This window comes from Pseudopodoces humilis, chromosome 1 (genome assembly GCF_049639895.1).
Source record: "Pseudopodoces humilis isolate 2021_Gansu_Grassland_sample_001 chromosome 1, ASM4963989v1, whole genome shotgun sequence".
NCBI classification, from domain to species: domain Eukaryota; kingdom Metazoa; phylum Chordata; class Aves; order Passeriformes; family Paridae; genus Pseudopodoces; species Pseudopodoces humilis.
Window position 1 is genome coordinate 45,510,842 of NC_142200.1, and position 17,291 is coordinate 45,528,132.

Consider the following 17,291-nt stretch of genomic DNA (forward strand, 5'->3'; position numbering starts at 1 on the left):
AATGGGATGTTGAAGACAGCTACTTAAGCATGCAGTTTTGGGGAATTTTTCAACAAACAGTATTAATAATCTCAAGAAGCGAAAGTTTCATTTGCATTACTGAGAGACACATGATTTGAGAGTTCGACCTATATATAAAGAATATTTCAGTGGTAAGGCAAGAAAAATAGATATCTTGCATATATGAGATGTCAGACCATCAATATTGCTGAATACCCCTTTCTATTCAGTAATAGATTTCAATGATAAGAATGTTTGAAATTACCTTTTTAGGATAAAAGATCACACTGGGAGTGTCACTTCTAGCTTCCTGGAAGTGTCATTTCTAGCTTCTTTGCTGGGTATTCTCATGGTTGTACCAGAAAATTTACCTTTTTAGTCTGTTCTCAGTGATGCGATAGGGTGCTATTACCTTACCACAGTATAATGTCTTCAGCTGAGTTGTCACCTGCTGAGCTCACCCCACTTGCTGAGTGAAAAATGTTGACCTGAATCATCTCCACTGAAAGTTATCTTCTGGTTGGTGTGGAAAATTATTAGTGCCCATCATTGGTTATAAGAAGTCGAGGAGCAGATCAGAACTCATTAAGCCCATCACACTGCTGAATCTAGTACCCCTAAGTTATCACAGACTTAAACAGGCAGATTGTGGATAGCTAGCTTTTGAAAGAGTTCTAAAATATGAACATCTGCAGGTTAATCTTTGAGCTTTAATAAGGTGCTGGATTCAGCTGGTTGTAGATTTCTAGTAAAGATCTTGAATCACACTGCAAGCACACTTTTAGGCTAAGGTGATAACCTTGGAGATACCAGAGTTACTGTCTAAAAGCAGGGAACAAGGTCTGGTATGCTGGTGAACTGGGAACTTTTGAGACCTTTTTCTGTCACTCATTTGCTTTGCTTACTTGGCCAAATCTGCTTGAACATCTCTGCTTCATTTTCCTTATTCAGAATATAAGATAGATATTCCTGAAAAGTGTGTTTCCATGCTTACTTACAGTACATGTTTTGTAAAGCACTTGGAAGATGAAAATCTGTTCAAGAAAAACTGTGTGGCCTTGACTCTCTTGTTCCTCCTTAATACACTGTCAGACACCTAATAAGAGAACACTTGACTCAGCAGAAAGTGTGCTCACTTCTTAAGCTTCAAGACTTCTGTACTTGCTGAATCACACCATCATAAAGCTGCAATAAATGATATTGTCAATTTCTTAGCTGGCAGGGGAGGAGGGAATGGACTCCAGTTTACACCAACAGTTTAATGGTAAAACCTGAATTATGCTAGAGTATCTGCATGTACAACTGTGCTCAGTTTGGGGTTCAGTTGGGAACTTTCAGAGTAGAAGCGTAATTGCTTCTGTATCACTTTGTTCCATGAATGTGAAGCTCATGTGAATACTGTATTACCTGTGGCAATGCAGACAGTACTTCATTAATAATACAGGAATGCTCTCGATTTTCTGGTCTTGAGGAGAGAAGGAGCAGCATGAGTACACGGCCAAATTATTTCAGGAGCGACGATGCTTATTTAGGTGTGGCAAAAGACTTGCAAAAACCCACTGTTTCGGAGAGTATCAAAAATTCTGGACAAAGGAGAGGGCTAGCAATTGTCACACCAGCTGGAGAGCAGAATAAGTGAATCTGGGGCTGCTCTTCTGTCCTGTTGTGGCTGTGCAGAGCTGTATGCCAGGATGGGCGTGTCACAGCAGGGGACACCGGGCACATCACAGCACTGTTCTGGAAGGAGCTGTGAAAGTGCAGGATGACAATGAGCTTGCAGAGATGGGGGTCACAAAATTCAGATGCTGTGGAGAGCTGTTGGCTTCTTGAAACTCAACTTCTCCGACCTCAGATGAATCCAGAAATGGTAGCACCCTGGGAGAAAGAATGGAGCTAAGGTAGGTGTACTCTTGTATCATTGCATTTTTTTTCTTTATTTATTCATGGCCCCTGAATCTACCTTTATTCTCTTGCTATTCTTCCCCCCACTTTTCAAAACACTGCCAGACCCACAAAGACAGAAAACAGGAACTGCCTTTTGAAGTAGCTGGTTTATTTCAACAGCATGCACTGGCAGTCAGAGGCGGAAAGAAGAGAGAAAAGACTGTGAGCAACCCAGAAATGTTCCCAGATGCATGCTTTTGGCAGGGCAAGCAATAGCATTTTAGCAATATAAATCACAGTGCTTTTAACTGAAAAAATGCACTGAAATCAATACTCACACATTTAATTGAAATACATAAAGAAATTAAAATAATCCTCCTCATCAGCAATCCAAGCTGATCATTCTGACTACAGGATTTTTATGAATAAGCACATAAACTTGTAATGTAAACATAAGTAGTGCCTTGGGTTTCCTGTCAGTGAATCCAGGCCCAGAACAAGTGATTTTCATGCTGTATTTTGGATCCAGGGACAGAAAAAGGTAAAGAAGGTTTGTTGCTGGCACAAAGATTCGGCTTTGAAATTGTTTGTGGAACTAATCTGTGACAAACATATTTTCTGCTTCTGGAGTTTCAAAATGAGTTCACTAAAAATAACAATTTTGTCTTCTGGCATCCTTCTAACATTGCTTTCAGGAAAGTATTATTTAAAGTGTGACCATATCTATTCTTAGGAAGGGCTAGCCTCGGGTTTTTGTGCCTCAGTATGTCACCTCCACTTTGCACTATGCTTTAATTTCTGGTAGTGCCACTACCGTGAATTGGCTGATAAGATCCAGCTTAAGCATTTCTCCTCTCTTTGTCTTAACAATTTTGGTGGTGAGCTATCATAGCCCTCTTTGAATTTTGCAATGATAATATTATTGTTATCATGTTGCTGTAAATCCTACCAAAGCTGAGCTTCAAACTGCCCACCTCATACACACCATGAGTTCAGTCTGTGAAAGGAAGGCCATATGTTGGCTGGGAGCTGCTGAACAGAAGCAAGGGGGAAAATTGTAGTTAGTTTTCTTAGTTTCCTATCCACTTATCATTGAAATCTAATGCTGTTTGTCTGTCTTGTTATTTGTCAGAGGCTTCAGATGGGGAATTTGGAGAGGCATCTTCTTCACATCCATGGAAAACTTCGCATCAGAGGATGAAAGGATACTGTTCTCCAAAATTTTCAAGAGCACTAAACCAAGATTTCTGTAAAATGAACCAGGGTGGGGGGCGATGGAATGCGTGCTTGAGGAAACACAGAAGAACAAGAGAGGGACAGAGGAATGTGAATGAAGTCCTTAAGGACCTCTAGAGAGGGCAAATATAGATTCAGAAAGCTTTATGAGACAAAACATCCATGAGATGTATGTTCCTACAGCTCAATTGTGCAGCCCACTATCCTCTTGGGGCTTTCCCTGTACTTGTTGCCTGCCTGCTGGCCAACTGACTGGTGTAGCATGCCACAATTTCTGCACAGCCCCAGAGGAAAATCACAGTAGTGATGAGTGCTTGTATTCTGATCTCAAAATTAGGAAGAAACAAGAAGAAATTTCACACAATTTCCTATCCTGATCATCTTTATGAAGAAGACACAGAAAATCATGACATATCTCTATTTGTCTGCTGTTTTGCATACCTCTAGAGGATTGTCTCATTTCTGCCTCTTATTTTTGGACTACTATTGGCCAATTTCAGGGAAAAATTCATTGATTAATAGTAATCTCAAAGCCTATGAAATTGTTACAATGTTTGGGAATAAAGGTGACCCAGCAGTTGATTGAATCCAAATAGGAAGGAGACCTTTAAGAGATCCAAACCAGGAAGATGGCTGTAGCTGAAATTTAGACCTGTTTTTTATGCGAAAGTCAAGCAAACACAAGACATGAAGTTACAGGAGGAAACTGTGATCTGTTTTTTGTGATACTCACAGGCCAGCTTCTTAAGTGACTGTACATGAGAACTGTTTTTCAGCACTACTCAATAAAGTTGTTATATATGATGTGTGTATTACTTTGTCTCGTACAACAAACATAGCACCCAAATTTGTTACTCTGTCATGAGAGAAATAAAATGGGCTAACTATTAATTTAAAATGGGTATGTAGCCCTGGTACTGCTTGTTTCATGAAGTTGTACAAAATGAACATAAGAAAACCACCTGACATGTATCTTGTTAAAGGATACTGTTCTTTGACCTGCCAAAGCTCTGTGGTAGCAGATAGTTGATCTTATGCCTGGTGTTTCAAAACTGTGAGGTTCCTTTTTTTCCTACCAAAGCCATCTTTCATTTATACTGTTTCCTGCATTGTATATACAAATTATTGGGTAAATATGACCTGTACTATTTTATACAGCATATTTTGCTGGGCAAATATGGCAGCAAACTTGTTTCTCTTGCTAGCATCCACCCTCATCTTGTGAGATTCTAGGGCAAGAAGCTGATGGGACAAATGGACACACAGGAGGTTCCCTCTGAACATCAGGAAACTCTGCAAGGGCAACCAAGCCCTGGCAGAGGTTACCCAGACAGGTTGTGTATCCCTCTGAGCTACCCATAAGTTATCTGGATGTGGTCTGGCTCTAGGTGACCCTTCTTGATCCGGAGGCCTGGACCAGAGGATCCCCAGAGATCAACCTCACCCATTTTGTTCTTCTGTGGTTTCCAACCTTTGGACCCATCTACCAGATGTATGTTGATGTTACACTGTTGTTCCTTGGTGGCTAAACCTTTGTTGCTGGTATATGGCTCCATAAGTCAGTGAATAAAAGGGCAGGGCCCTCCCTGATACTGAGCATGTCAGTACAGTGCTACTAATAATAATGTGCACTCCTAGGAATCACTTTTAATGCCTGTGAAATGCGTTTGAAGAGTGTCTACTTTCACTTAGAAATGCAGCCATTTCAAAGTTATTTGCTGATTGTGTACTTAAAAACAAGGTGAGAGGTAGAAGAGAAGGGAGTTATTAATCCTTTTGATCATATGTCCACAGTTTTGGTTTCCTGTGTTGGGCTAAAATGCCTCTGTTTTTTTTCTTATTATTCAGATGTTTCACAGCATGCTGTCTAAAAAGGTATGTCTAATGACTTTTCATATCTGGAAGGCCACCTCTTTGTCTCTACATTGTCCAGTAGGAGACAGAGTGGTTCACCAACAAAGAATGATCTGAGACTTCAAGCTTCCAAATTTCCTTCTGTGTTTGCTTTATCACTGCTAGAACAATCTTTGTTTCTGCTCTGATGGCTGGAATAGGTTTAGAGCCAGCTTATAGGAAGATGGCTGTCTGCTTAAAAATCCTTACAACCATCACAGACAGTGACCAACTTGCAATTGATCCTGCTCTGCTGCTTGATGCTTCTCTCACAGGCCTAGGCAGGGAATGTCTGCATCACTGGGTGATTTTCCCAATCAGTCTTAATCATAGTTCCTCATTTCTCGTATGCTCCCTGCTTCACAGCTGGTTTGTATGATGGTGGTTCAGTGGTCAAAGTCCTCTAAACCTATAAGCATGGCATTTTGCATCTGAAACAAATTCTGCAATCTATTTTTTTAGATAAGGAAACAGTAGACTGAAGCCACATGTAAAAAGACATTACAGGATACCTAAGAGGAACTACTGGTATTTTAAGAATTAATGTGAAAGTAAAAGATTATGAAATAGGACAGAGGCAATTCTGGGAAGTCCCCTTAATTCCCTTAGAGGAGAGCATGTCTTCACAGGAAAAAAACAGTTAGACACAAATCATTGTGGATGGTGTTGAAGAGTGGCTGAGCAGAGTGCTTGTTTTGCTGGTACACCACTTCCTTGGGCAGCTGCAGTGCCCCAGCAGTGGTTTTTCAGCTGGGCACACAGTCAAGCGTCATTGCAATGTCAGCAGCTGTGTGCCAGCTCAGATGCTACCAGTATATTTGTTAACGTTGATGTGGCCTAAGTGTATCCATAGAGGGTAGTACTAAAATCACAGCAATGATTGTAGGACTCTGTTCATGGCATATTTTGTAGTGCCTTTTTAAAACCTCAGTCTTGCCCATGTTATCGTGTGAAGCCTTCATTTGTGAAGTCCCATTGACTTCCCCAAGTGCAGAGCTAATTGCATGAGAAGGATCTAAGGGGTTTACTCCTTCTCTTGATACTTCAATGAAAATTAATTTCTTATATATTATGTATGAGTAATATATTTCTGTTTGTACATTAATATTAATGTTGCATATTTTTGAGCACAAGTTCTATTCTGTAGGATTAAATTATCTTGGTAAGTAATAGTGCAGAATTCAGTTTGAGTTAAAAGTGGACAATTAAGGGCAGGGGGAGGGTCCTAAGTCACACTTTGCAAAGTGAAATTAATCAGCATTAATTCTCCATAGAGTGGGAGAAAAGTGGATGTAGTGTTCAAATTACAAAAAAAAAAAAAAAGAGGTATATATTAAAAAAAGAGGTATATAAAAAGCTCCTGATTTTGCCTTTCTGTTAAAATCCAGAGAGCTTTTACAAAATCTGTGATGGAGAAAAGAGACAAGAGTATTCTCTTGTGCATACTTGCAAACTATTAATTTTATTGGGCTACATCTGTTGTTGATTGTTGGTGAAGAAAGTAGTGGCTTTATTGAATGACAGTCTGTCTCAGTATGCCTTTTTTAAAAAAAAAGCAAAAAGAAAAAGCAACTTTAAAAGGGAAAAAATATCAGCTTGCTCAGAATATCAGCTTTTTTGAGTCCCAGACCTGCCAAGTCAAGCTCTGTTGCCTGTACTTTGATGCCACTTCATCTGCAGAATTATCAGTGTGGTGTTGGTCATAGCACCTCCTCGATGTCCGTAGCCACACAGTGCCCCTGACACAGATGCTGATTGTTGGGATGCCTCTGGATGGGTTAACAGCTCTAGGCCTTCAGAGGGTCTCAGGCTGGCCATCACCTTTGGTTTTAAGTGCAATGTAAGGGGACAGAAAGGGGTGGGGACACTGACAGAAAGTTCAGTTGCTGACACAGTCTGCCCCAAATCCCTGAGCACTGCTCAGCACATACATGTGCACTGCTCAGAGAATCAGCCTCACCCAGGATCAGGCCATCACACAGAAAGACAGAAAGAAGTGTATTTGCTTTTTAGATCCCAAATCAAATTCACAGCACTTTAAGCTGTTTGTATTAATAAACTATGTAAGCCTAATATGAAGTAATTGAGAAAGAAAATAAATATACAGCCATGTGCTGACAGGTTTTAGAGTTACTTTTCTGACAGGTATATTGCTTCAGTACTGAGTCTGAAAGGCCTAGAGAGAGTTAAAGGATTAGAGATCTCAAAGGGAAAAGATACAGTTTTTAAATGTGGCAAGATATGTTTTTTTCTGTGTGGGGATGTGAGACATTGCAAGCTAATGCTCTTCGTCAGCCAGGGGAGGGAAAGGTTTGTAACTAAGAGACACTGAAGGCAGACATGATTAAATACAGAATCCAGAATAAAGGTGAAAGATAGAACAGCAGACCATGAATTCAAGCAAAATAGAGAAGTAAGGACTGCTAACATGAACCTTTATATTTCTGACTCAATATATTTTGTGTATGCAATAAGTACAATAACCATAATGAAAGAAATGAGAAAAAAAACCCCACTTTCCATTTTTATTTTTGCTTACCTTATGGGATTCATTGTATTCTTTCCACAGGCATGTACATTCAGACCCTATTATAATTTAAGACCCTTCTAAATGGAAACAGAACAGAAAAAAATTCATATAATATCCATGAATGTATTTTTAAAAGTAATCAGGAAATACTAATGAAAGGGTTTTGTGTGAGCAATTGCAAGAGTTGGCAATTAGTCAATTAAAAAGAAAAAAGCAAGATGACAGTGCCCCATAAGCAAGATAAATAACTAACTATGCAGTGAAACTGAATAACATATGCTTAGTTTTCTAAGAGCTTAAGGTTGACAAAATAAGCATCCAGGAAGATAGAAAAGAAATCCTCAATTAAGGTACTGTCAAAATTAATCTGAACTCTGATGAAAAATGGCTAAATGGACAAAGCTAGGACTGTGGTTGCTCTTGTGTATCATGAAGGGCCAAGCACATTGCTAATGCTTAATAAAATAATGATGTAAAAAAAAAAATCAGCTGGCAACATTAGGAGTTAGCACTGGCAAGTTGCTGTCATTAGTGTGCAAGTTTTAAATGTCTTAAGTTGTTATTTTCATATGATTTTTTTGGATGCTGTTCTTTTTCTCTTGTCAGGTTGCTGTTCTGTCAGTTTAAAAGGTTGAATTAACTCCACCCTTTATGTGAGGGAAACTGAGTGAATGACTGATATGGGAGAAGGGAATTAGAGGATGTGAGAGGTGTGGTATCACTCCTTTTTGACAGCAGCAGGTTGTCTCAGTGTCATTGATCCATACACTCAGTCTGTGCTAAAACTGAGGGGAAAAAGCCTTGGAAGTCCCCTTCAGTAGCATGACAAGGGCAAATAATGTAATTAGGTGTAAACAGGAGGTTATTGGTGGGGTAACAGGTACACATCAAAACCATTTTTGATGGGGCATAGAAGAGAAATGTGAAAGGAGTATAGAATGAACTAGGGATGTCTGCAAGCCCAAGACTGTAGATGCCATGCATTAGAAGCTATAAATGATATTTTGGTTATTTCATATAGGGAATGAGTATTCAGTTAAAAGGGGCATGGGTACAGGAGATCCAGAAATGGTATATGTAATCAGGGAAACCAGTATGGTTAAACAAATGCTTTGTTGTTGTGCTAGTGGCATATCCTCCCCATGGAGAAGAATGAAGTACAGATTAGAGGTAATATAATGGAGTATAATATACAATAAATTACATACAAAAAATATCCATTCCAAAATTCTCAGTGAAACGAGCTGAAGATAAAAGGAAACATTAAGCAGATAAACTTGCGTTCTTTAAGAAGCATCAACAATCTGGGAACAGGTTACTAAACAAACATTTAACAGGGAATATAAGGCTGAGACATGAAGTTACTGGTTTGTGGGCTTGATTTAAACAGTGAGGAACAGAAGAGGAGGGCTAATCAAAGACATGATAGAAGAAAGTTTGGATTTAATGAAGGATAGAGGGCAAAGACTCACAAAGGGAGGATCATGCTTAAAATTTTCAATAAAGAGTATTTTGAGAGAATAGCCACAAGTGCTGACAGAGGAGCCTATAAACATGATTTACCAGGATTTTAGCAAAGCTTTTGAAATGGTATAGCACAAAAGACTAATCTGTTGGGTGAATAAGTTAGGCGTAGGGAGAGATACTTTCTTTGATTAAAAAAGAAAAGAAACACGATCTTGGGTATGGAAAGCACAGGAGTCTTGTGAATTGAAGCAGGTTGGTTTGGAGGGGTGTAAATAATGGAAAGCCTTAAGAACCATTATTTGCACCAATTTTGTTGAACTTATGCAGCATATCAGTAGTCTGGAAGAAAGAATAAGTAGTCAGGTGATGAAATACCCTGATAGTACAAAACTGGGGAAATGTCAGAACAAAATAGGCAGGTGATAAAATACTGAATGATTTTGACAAGGAGGTGGAGCATGAACTGATAAGTAGCATATGCAGTTCATTTTCAAGTAATATAATGAGGCTAGGGAATAGAAAAAAAAAATGTATCAGTAACTCAGTCACAGGGCACAAAAGTCTACATAGAAGTATTTTCTGCTTACTTTTGATGAACTTCTGAATAGAACTGTAAATCCTCTAGTAGTGTGGTTATTAGTTGTTTTGCTTTATTTATAAAATCAAAGCAAATAAAATTCTATGCACAGAATTGAAGTACCAATTGAAAGTTCATATTCCTGATCTGTTTATAAAAGCAGCAAAGTCTCATTTCACATAGCATGGACACTCTGGGCACCTTTATAGAAAAGAAATTCAGAAGACTGCAGAGTGATAAGTGAGGATTTGGACAATAATTAAAGGTCTAGGTGACATTAATTATTCAAAAGGTTAGGGAGACACATGCCTATGCCCAATCCAAAGCTCTTTAAATGAAGTCACAGATTTGAATGCTGGAATGCTTTAAAATGGTTGTGAAAACAGGAATGCAATAGGCACCCAATGCTCTTGTGAGACATTCATCCAAGCAGTTACTCTACTACAGTGATTTTGAATGGTCTCAGGAATGACTTGGGCCTCAGATTTACACTCAGCATTGAGGAAACAAATTGGCACTTAGGTTCTTGACAGGAGAAGAACTGATTATGGATTATTGGCTTGCTTATTGGAGAGTTTTTATTAAAAGATGAGGTGATAATATTATTATTATTATTATTATTATTATAGGAAAAAGTTAAACCACTTTTTTAATCCCATGTGCCTTTCTCCTCTGAAACAAATCTTTGAGAGTTTTTGCAAGACAGCACAGTTTAGAATGCATTGCATCTTCTCCATTTATTAAACTGGTTCTGTCTGAGTCCACACAGAAATGTACTGGCAAGAGCATTCTGTGACCCACCCTTGCTGATTTGAAATTACTGTCTTACAGGAAATATGTGTCAGCTTTTTTCTGTGTTTGTAGGGAAGAATGACAATATTGTCATTCTTTTGTCTCCTCAGAAGACTGACAGGTGTCCTTTGGGAAAAGCAGCTGTGGCAGGTTAGGGTGTAAGTGCCCTTAGCTGTCCACTTTTCATTGTGTGGAATGGATATGCACAGGGCTGTGAGCAAGAGTAGCAGGGCCTGGGGTGCCTGCTCGGTCCTCCTGAGTCCTCCACATGCTGGTGGCTTGGGCAGAGGGGCAAGGGAGCTCAGCAAAGATTCCCTGCTGCTAACAGCTGCAGCAGGACAAGGCAAGGATGGCTGTCACAACTCTGAGCTCCTTTCTATTCAGAGCCATCTTGCACTGCAAAGGCTGAAGACACTCAGAGAAATTCAAATGCCTCTTTGAGTCACAACCCAATTTTTCTTCTGTGGCGTGTCACACAAGTGCTGCAAGGCTTCTTTCCTCCTCTCCAGACAAGGGCCATGGAGCTGCAATACCTCAGGGTTCATTTCTGTCTTATTCCCCCAAGTTTCCCCTGTTTGTGAACACAGTGTAAAGAGGGGCTGGGTCTCCTCCTACATCTCACCCTAGCAGGGGATTGGGATCAGCCTTGAAGCACATCAGGACCCAGGAACTCCTGTGAACAGTTCTGAGTCCTGTGGTTCTGACAAAGCTTGTGAGACTAATATGTAACTTGCAGCAAACAAGGACTTCCTTAGGACATGAAACCTATGGAAATAAGTATGTGGGTTTCGTTCAACATGGTGTGAAAATGACTGGGTTTGATCACTTTGAAAATCTAGGAGTAAACGGAATTTACTGAGTATGCTTTTAAAATAAAAACTTCATCATGCACAAGTTTAGACACTTTGAGATGAGTATGTGTTGAGCTAATAAAAGTTGATGTCAACATTTTAGAATATGCTTGGAAACAAAAAAGAACTAGTGCTTGATCAAGCAGCAGTCACAAAAACAATCTTCCCTTCATGATAAAATGAAAAACTCTGTGTGTGATTCTGCAAATATGTCAGATCATTTTGAACAGGCTAGTAAGTGCTAGTAAATTATTATTTTTTGTTGTTGTCAAATCACTTTACTTTTTAGCATTTGACTTCAAAAAATCCCCAACCTTTGTATGTGTTGTCTTTATGTACATCAGTCATAATTTTGCTGACAATTCTTGACATGCACTCTGCATTGCTCTGCTAACAAGAGAAAAGACCAGCCATTACATTTATGTTTCTTTGTTTTTCAACAAAGTCACATATCAGGAATAATGCTAGGGGTATGCTAATAAACAATACATAGTGCCAGTCATCAGGGAGCAAGAAATATTTTCTAACTAGTTCTAAAGGGAAACAATGTTTTAAAAAAAGGGAGAGTGATTGTTATTTATGCAATATTGTTGTTCTATATGTCAGCATCAAAAAGCATCTTGTAAAGAGCTTAGCATAATAAATCGTTGATTCTGACTGTCATTATTTAGAGGTCTTTGCTAGATCTAGATGTAGTGCAGTAAGGTTAAATTTACCAACATATAATATAAAATCCTTAGGCTGAATCTGATTCTCTGCCAATGTTACCAGTATTGTCACAAGAACAAAAAAAGTAAAAAAGTATTTTATCTTTAAAACCAGCTGGCTTTACAAATCGTAACAGTAACACTAAGTCAAAGCAGATTTGGTTTTTGGGTATCCATTGATTTTTGGTTGTCTACATAATGATTTAATTTTGTTAAATTTTGAAAAACTAAGGTTAATTTAAATGAAAAACAGCAAAAAAGTCTTATGATTGTTTCCACTACGAAGAGATGCAGCACATTTTATTGTCATTGAGAAAATTAAAATAGCCTCTGTGTATGCGAAGTAATGGGAGATTTGTAAAGAGGAGCCCACAGGAACACTTAATTTCAGAGCTGACTTTGATTAGTCGCTAATTTTTCAGTTAACTTGGTAAGGCAAAACAACATATGTTTGAAAATTTTTTATTTTCCTGCCTAAAGGCTTGAAGTAGAAAGGTTCTTATTAGATGGGCACTTTCTCTGTCTGGGACAGGGCATCTAAATTTAGATGCTGGTAAAAAATCCAGCAAGTCTTTATTGCTGTTTGGAGTCAGGTAAAAAAAGCCAGCACCCTTTAAAAAATATAATTGATAATACCAGCTGCATAAAACTCTTCACAAGTTAAATATATACAAGAGAGGCTGTATTTTTGATGCATGTTATCCAGTGAACCCTGTTTCTTCTCCTACTAATATATGGGAAATCTGCAATTTAATACATCTGTGCCAGATTCTTGTGACTTTACATTCTTTAAAAAATATGTGTTTTTCTGTGTTTTTTTCTTCTTCTTTTTGCTGATGTAGGCAAGGTGCCTGTGGCTGTGCAGAAAGATCTGTGTCTCTTGAGTTACTGCCTTGATGTGGCAGTTCAGGGCTTACCTTGACTTTAGTGCATCTTCAAAACAGGAATTGAGCTCTTCAGGACTGTTACCTTAGGACTTGAGTCCTTGATACTACAATTACTCCGTTGAATAATTTTATGAATCTGACTTGTCTCATTAGATGCCTGGATAACTGCAGATTTTAAGTCTTATGAAGGAAAAAATAAACCTTACTTTGAATACATTCTTAGTTTTCACTTTTAAAACATTGCTTTCCAATATCAACTCTCTGGCCAATTCAGATCAAGAAAAATAAAGAGAGAAAATGCAGTTACATTTTTAGGATGTTGAAATGCTTGGACAAGTTATATACCTTGTAGAAACATAGAAGAGCAGATCTTTTTTGAAAAACATCAAGACAGAATTGAAAAACGTGTCTGTGCTCCAAATAGAGCAGAGTAATGCATTTCCTGGTTTATAATGAAATTTGAGCTGTATACACCATGATTTTTAAGTAAGTCAAGCCCAATCTAATGTGGCCAGAAGGCATGCTCTCTGGCTATATTCCAGTCAGGCTTCCCAGTTTTACTACAGGCTTGCCAATAGATATTATTGAAGCAAATGCCCTGATTTAGGAACTTTTTGTCCAGACTAGCTGTGAGGTTTTCCTCCTTGAAAAATGGCAGCCTGATGGACCACTTAAAATGTGTGGTGCAGAGGAGACTCTGCAGCCCCACTGAAAATGAGAGAAGCATATTTCTCATTTCTGTGTTTTTTTCTTGGCTTCTCCCTTGTTATGTAGTGGATCTAATCCATCGGTGTAAAATGAAAGATCCACATTGATTTCAGTGTTGTTTGGCTTACATCCCATGTATCCTCATTCCATTTTGCCTTCCATGAGTGTGGTACTGATGTTTTAGCAATACTAATGTGTCCATGGAGTTAGGAAGTTGACAAAAATCTCTACCAATTTTCAAAAATCTCAAATGAAAGGTACTACAGAACATGCAGAGTGTTATTTTTTATAATATTAATCATTAAGCCTTAATGAAAGCACTGCTGGAGAGCTTTAAATGACCACTGTGACCACTTGGTATTTGAGTTTTAATGGAATTATTACAATTGTATGTTTCAGTAAATTTTATCTACCCTTGTTTCTTTAGAAGAAGACCTACCAGTGCATCAAATGTCAGATGGTTTTCTACAATGAGTGGGATATCCAAGTTCATGTTGCAAACCACATGATTGGTAAGTGAGCACTAAAACTTCTCAAAGACGAATAGCCATTTTTCTTACTCATTATCACCATTGTCTCTAAAATTAAACAGAGTTAAGGAGAAATTAATTGTGGATCCATCAATGATTAACTTAGGCATGATTGATTTTTTTATTCATATTATTAGACTTGATAAAGCATTAGCATATTTTATTTTCTGCAAGGGCTAGTTTAGACTTCTGCAGAGAATTATATATCCACTGCCAGTCAAAACACAGGTGATTAGCAAATTAAACTTCTAATCATTTTTGCATTATTGAAAACAAACTAACAGGAATGGTTAATGAACTGGATGTTAGCTTTCCGTAGAGTTTTAGACAGGTTTTAATTTCAGAAGTTATTATGGTAATGACACTACTGTGTACTTCTCAAGCACCTCAGTACCAAAATCAAAACTGGTGAGTTTTTGTCATTAGGAAACATAAATAATTCAAATGGCCATAAAATAGTATTGTTTGCTATGTTTGAGCAGTCTGGAAAAAAAATCCTGAATATATCTGTATACAATTAAATACTATAAATCATTTGAAAAAGTAAGGAATTGTAGTATACAGTAATGTAATACACTCTTTAAGTTACAAGCATTTAAAAAAACATCTTTTAGGATTCCTGAGTCCTGATGTTTACAAAGCTGTTACAGTTGTAAATTGGAATAAAACAAAAGCTGCTTTTTCTTTGATATTCATATTTTCCTATTATTTGCTGATTCCCCTAGGTTTACCCATAATGTTTTCAATTTAGTAACTACTCAGTAATAGCACTAAGAGTTCTATCAGCCAATTAAATTTATCAAGCACATCATTTGCTCACTAATAAGATAACATTGCCAGGATTGTCTCCTGGCTTTTTTAGTCTTTTTTTCAAATTTCACTTTTCAAAACAAAGATAGGTACCACTGATTTTTTACTCCTGCTTCTATTATGCTGGTTTTCTTGCTAAAATTTAAGAAAATCTTGCAAAGCACAGACCAAAAAATATGGTATGGAAGCTAGTAATTATATGTCCAACAAAAGAGAATTTGCTTGATTTTTCCGCTTTCCAGTCTGGTGGTAATTCTTTTTTTTCTTTCAAGGTATCATGCAGATTCTTCCATGAACACTTAGCAATTTGGCTGTACTGTAAAAGAAAGTTATCTGCCAAAACTTAATGGCCCATTTCTGTGGGTACTTTATTTAAGTTGTTACACATTTAGGGCATAAATATTTTATATTTTTCATAAAAATGAATAAATGTAAATGACAAACTGGTTTTGTAAAGGAGAAAAGAAATTTACCTGTTAGGTTAAGCCTTAGTTTTGATATCGTGTGGTTTTGGGTATGAAATAATGAGTTGCTTCAGAGTATTCAATCTGTGTCAGTAATGGAATTTGAAAGTAGGGTACTACTAACAACAGAACTCACCATTTCTGTTGCTTTATTTGAGTCCAGTGTTTGAAATGTTTTTAATTGTAGCATATAGTGATGCTGAAACTTGATGGGAAATATGGATAGTGTTTATATGGGATGATGCTGGAACTGATGATGTGTTTGCTTGCTACCCACTTCCCAGGTGCCTCGCATTTTTAGAATAGGAGCTCACTTATTTCATGAAATACTCTGATTTATTTTTCCCTCTATTTTCTGGATGAGTTCTATTAAAGAGTCAGAATGGGAGGAGCAAAATGGGGAGAGAATCAGTAAAGCAGGACAAATCCATTTAGCTGGCTTCAGCCTGCAGATCTGAAAAGACGTATTTTCTTAAACTGAGCTATTAACTGCCTGTGTTTAATTTCTTAAAGCTGGATGAGGCTGAATGAGAAAGAGAATCTTTTAAAAAATATTTAATTGTTTTGTCTGTGTTCTATCTAATCATGCATGATATTACTTCATGACATAACCATAGTGACACAGATTTAAACGTGCTTAATATAAAATCTTCCCAGTGAAATGAAGGAGCTTGCAAAACATGCAGGGAGATTTGCCAGTCATGCGTGTGGTAATCTGTGTTCACTGGAAGATTCTTATCTTCACTGCCAGACTTTACAGTGCAGCTCCGAATGTTGTAGCCTCGATTAAGCAAATGCGAGGGGATTTTGTGTTGGGGTGGTGTGAAAGGAATATTAGCCTTCTGGAGAGTTTTGAATGTGACCTCAGAATCAAAGCACAAGGAAAAATAATTTCTGATCTCCAATTCTGTTAGTCTTCTCACCACTAATTGGATTTTTTCCTTAGCTATCTTTCTCATTTCACTCTCCCCCCTCCCCTATAATTTATATCATTGTTCACAGGCCTTTTTCCAAGACCACATTCTGTCTAGAGAGAAAGGTTCAAGGGGTCACATCAAGTTGTTTTTAACCAGCTTTAGTTTATGTATATCTGTAGGTATTCTTACAGTATTTATACATAATACAGAAAACATGCCCACAAACACATTTGTGTGAATAAATATAATATATACCTTAAGTTACCTGTGTGCATATCATATGTAGATTGAGAAATATATTAGACTAGGCACTGGAGTGAATATTGGCTTGTTGACACAGCACATTAAGCAAACAAACAAAAAAATGGTTTCCTGAAGACATTGGTCCCTTCCTCTTTTACATGTATCTGATAAAACATGTCTTCTTGCCCTGATTTCCTAGTAGGTGATTGGCAGAACAGGATGTAGTGTCTGATTCTCTGGAAAAAGGAAAGTAAGGAAGCTTCAGGAAGACACAGAGAAAGAAAGGGTTTGAAATGCAAGAGAGGGGCAAGGTAATGTGGCAAAACAGGAGTTAAAAATCAAACGGTGTGATAATTCCTAGATCAAACGTAGGGGCAATAAATGACTTTACAGACATCATTGCACAGTGTCAGGAACTGTAATTTCCTCTCATAGTAAGATGTTCCCATCATCTGTGTTGTGGTTATTGATGTATGTAGTGTCTTCTTACCTGAAGAACTCCATAATCATCATTTAGAGAAAAGGGGAGGCACCTGGGACATGGGACAAATGTGAAAATCATCTGCCAAACTCCACCCAGCAATGAGTAGGAACCACTGACAGAGATAATGCTCAGCCAACTGAGGGAAACAGTTGCTGCTCAACATTATGATGCAGTTTGAAAGCCTGAAAAAGTTGATGGTGTCCCATCTAATCACTGTGCCCCTTGAACATGATCCCAGGATGTAACCTGAGTTCATGTTGCTAACATCCACAGAGAGAAGTTGCATTATGGAAGGTCACTGAGGCAAAGCT

General features: G+C 37.9%; 1 protein-coding gene across 18 annotated transcripts in view; it reads left to right on the top strand.

Annotated features, from left to right (window-relative positions):
* The window catches only part of ZNF521 (zinc finger protein 521), a 229,217-nt gene that overhangs the window by 97,865 nt on the left and 114,061 nt on the right, over positions 1–17,291 (top strand). For 13 of the 18 annotated variants that reach the window (XM_014256456.2, XM_088054955.1, XM_014256463.2 and 10 more), the window contains one exon: positions 13,960–14,044. In XM_014256456.2, coding sequence (XP_014111931.1) covers positions 13,960–14,044 — 85 coding nt within the window. The other 5 variants (XR_001331777.2, XM_088054957.1, XM_088055009.1 and 2 more) reach the window with 5 other exon arrangements.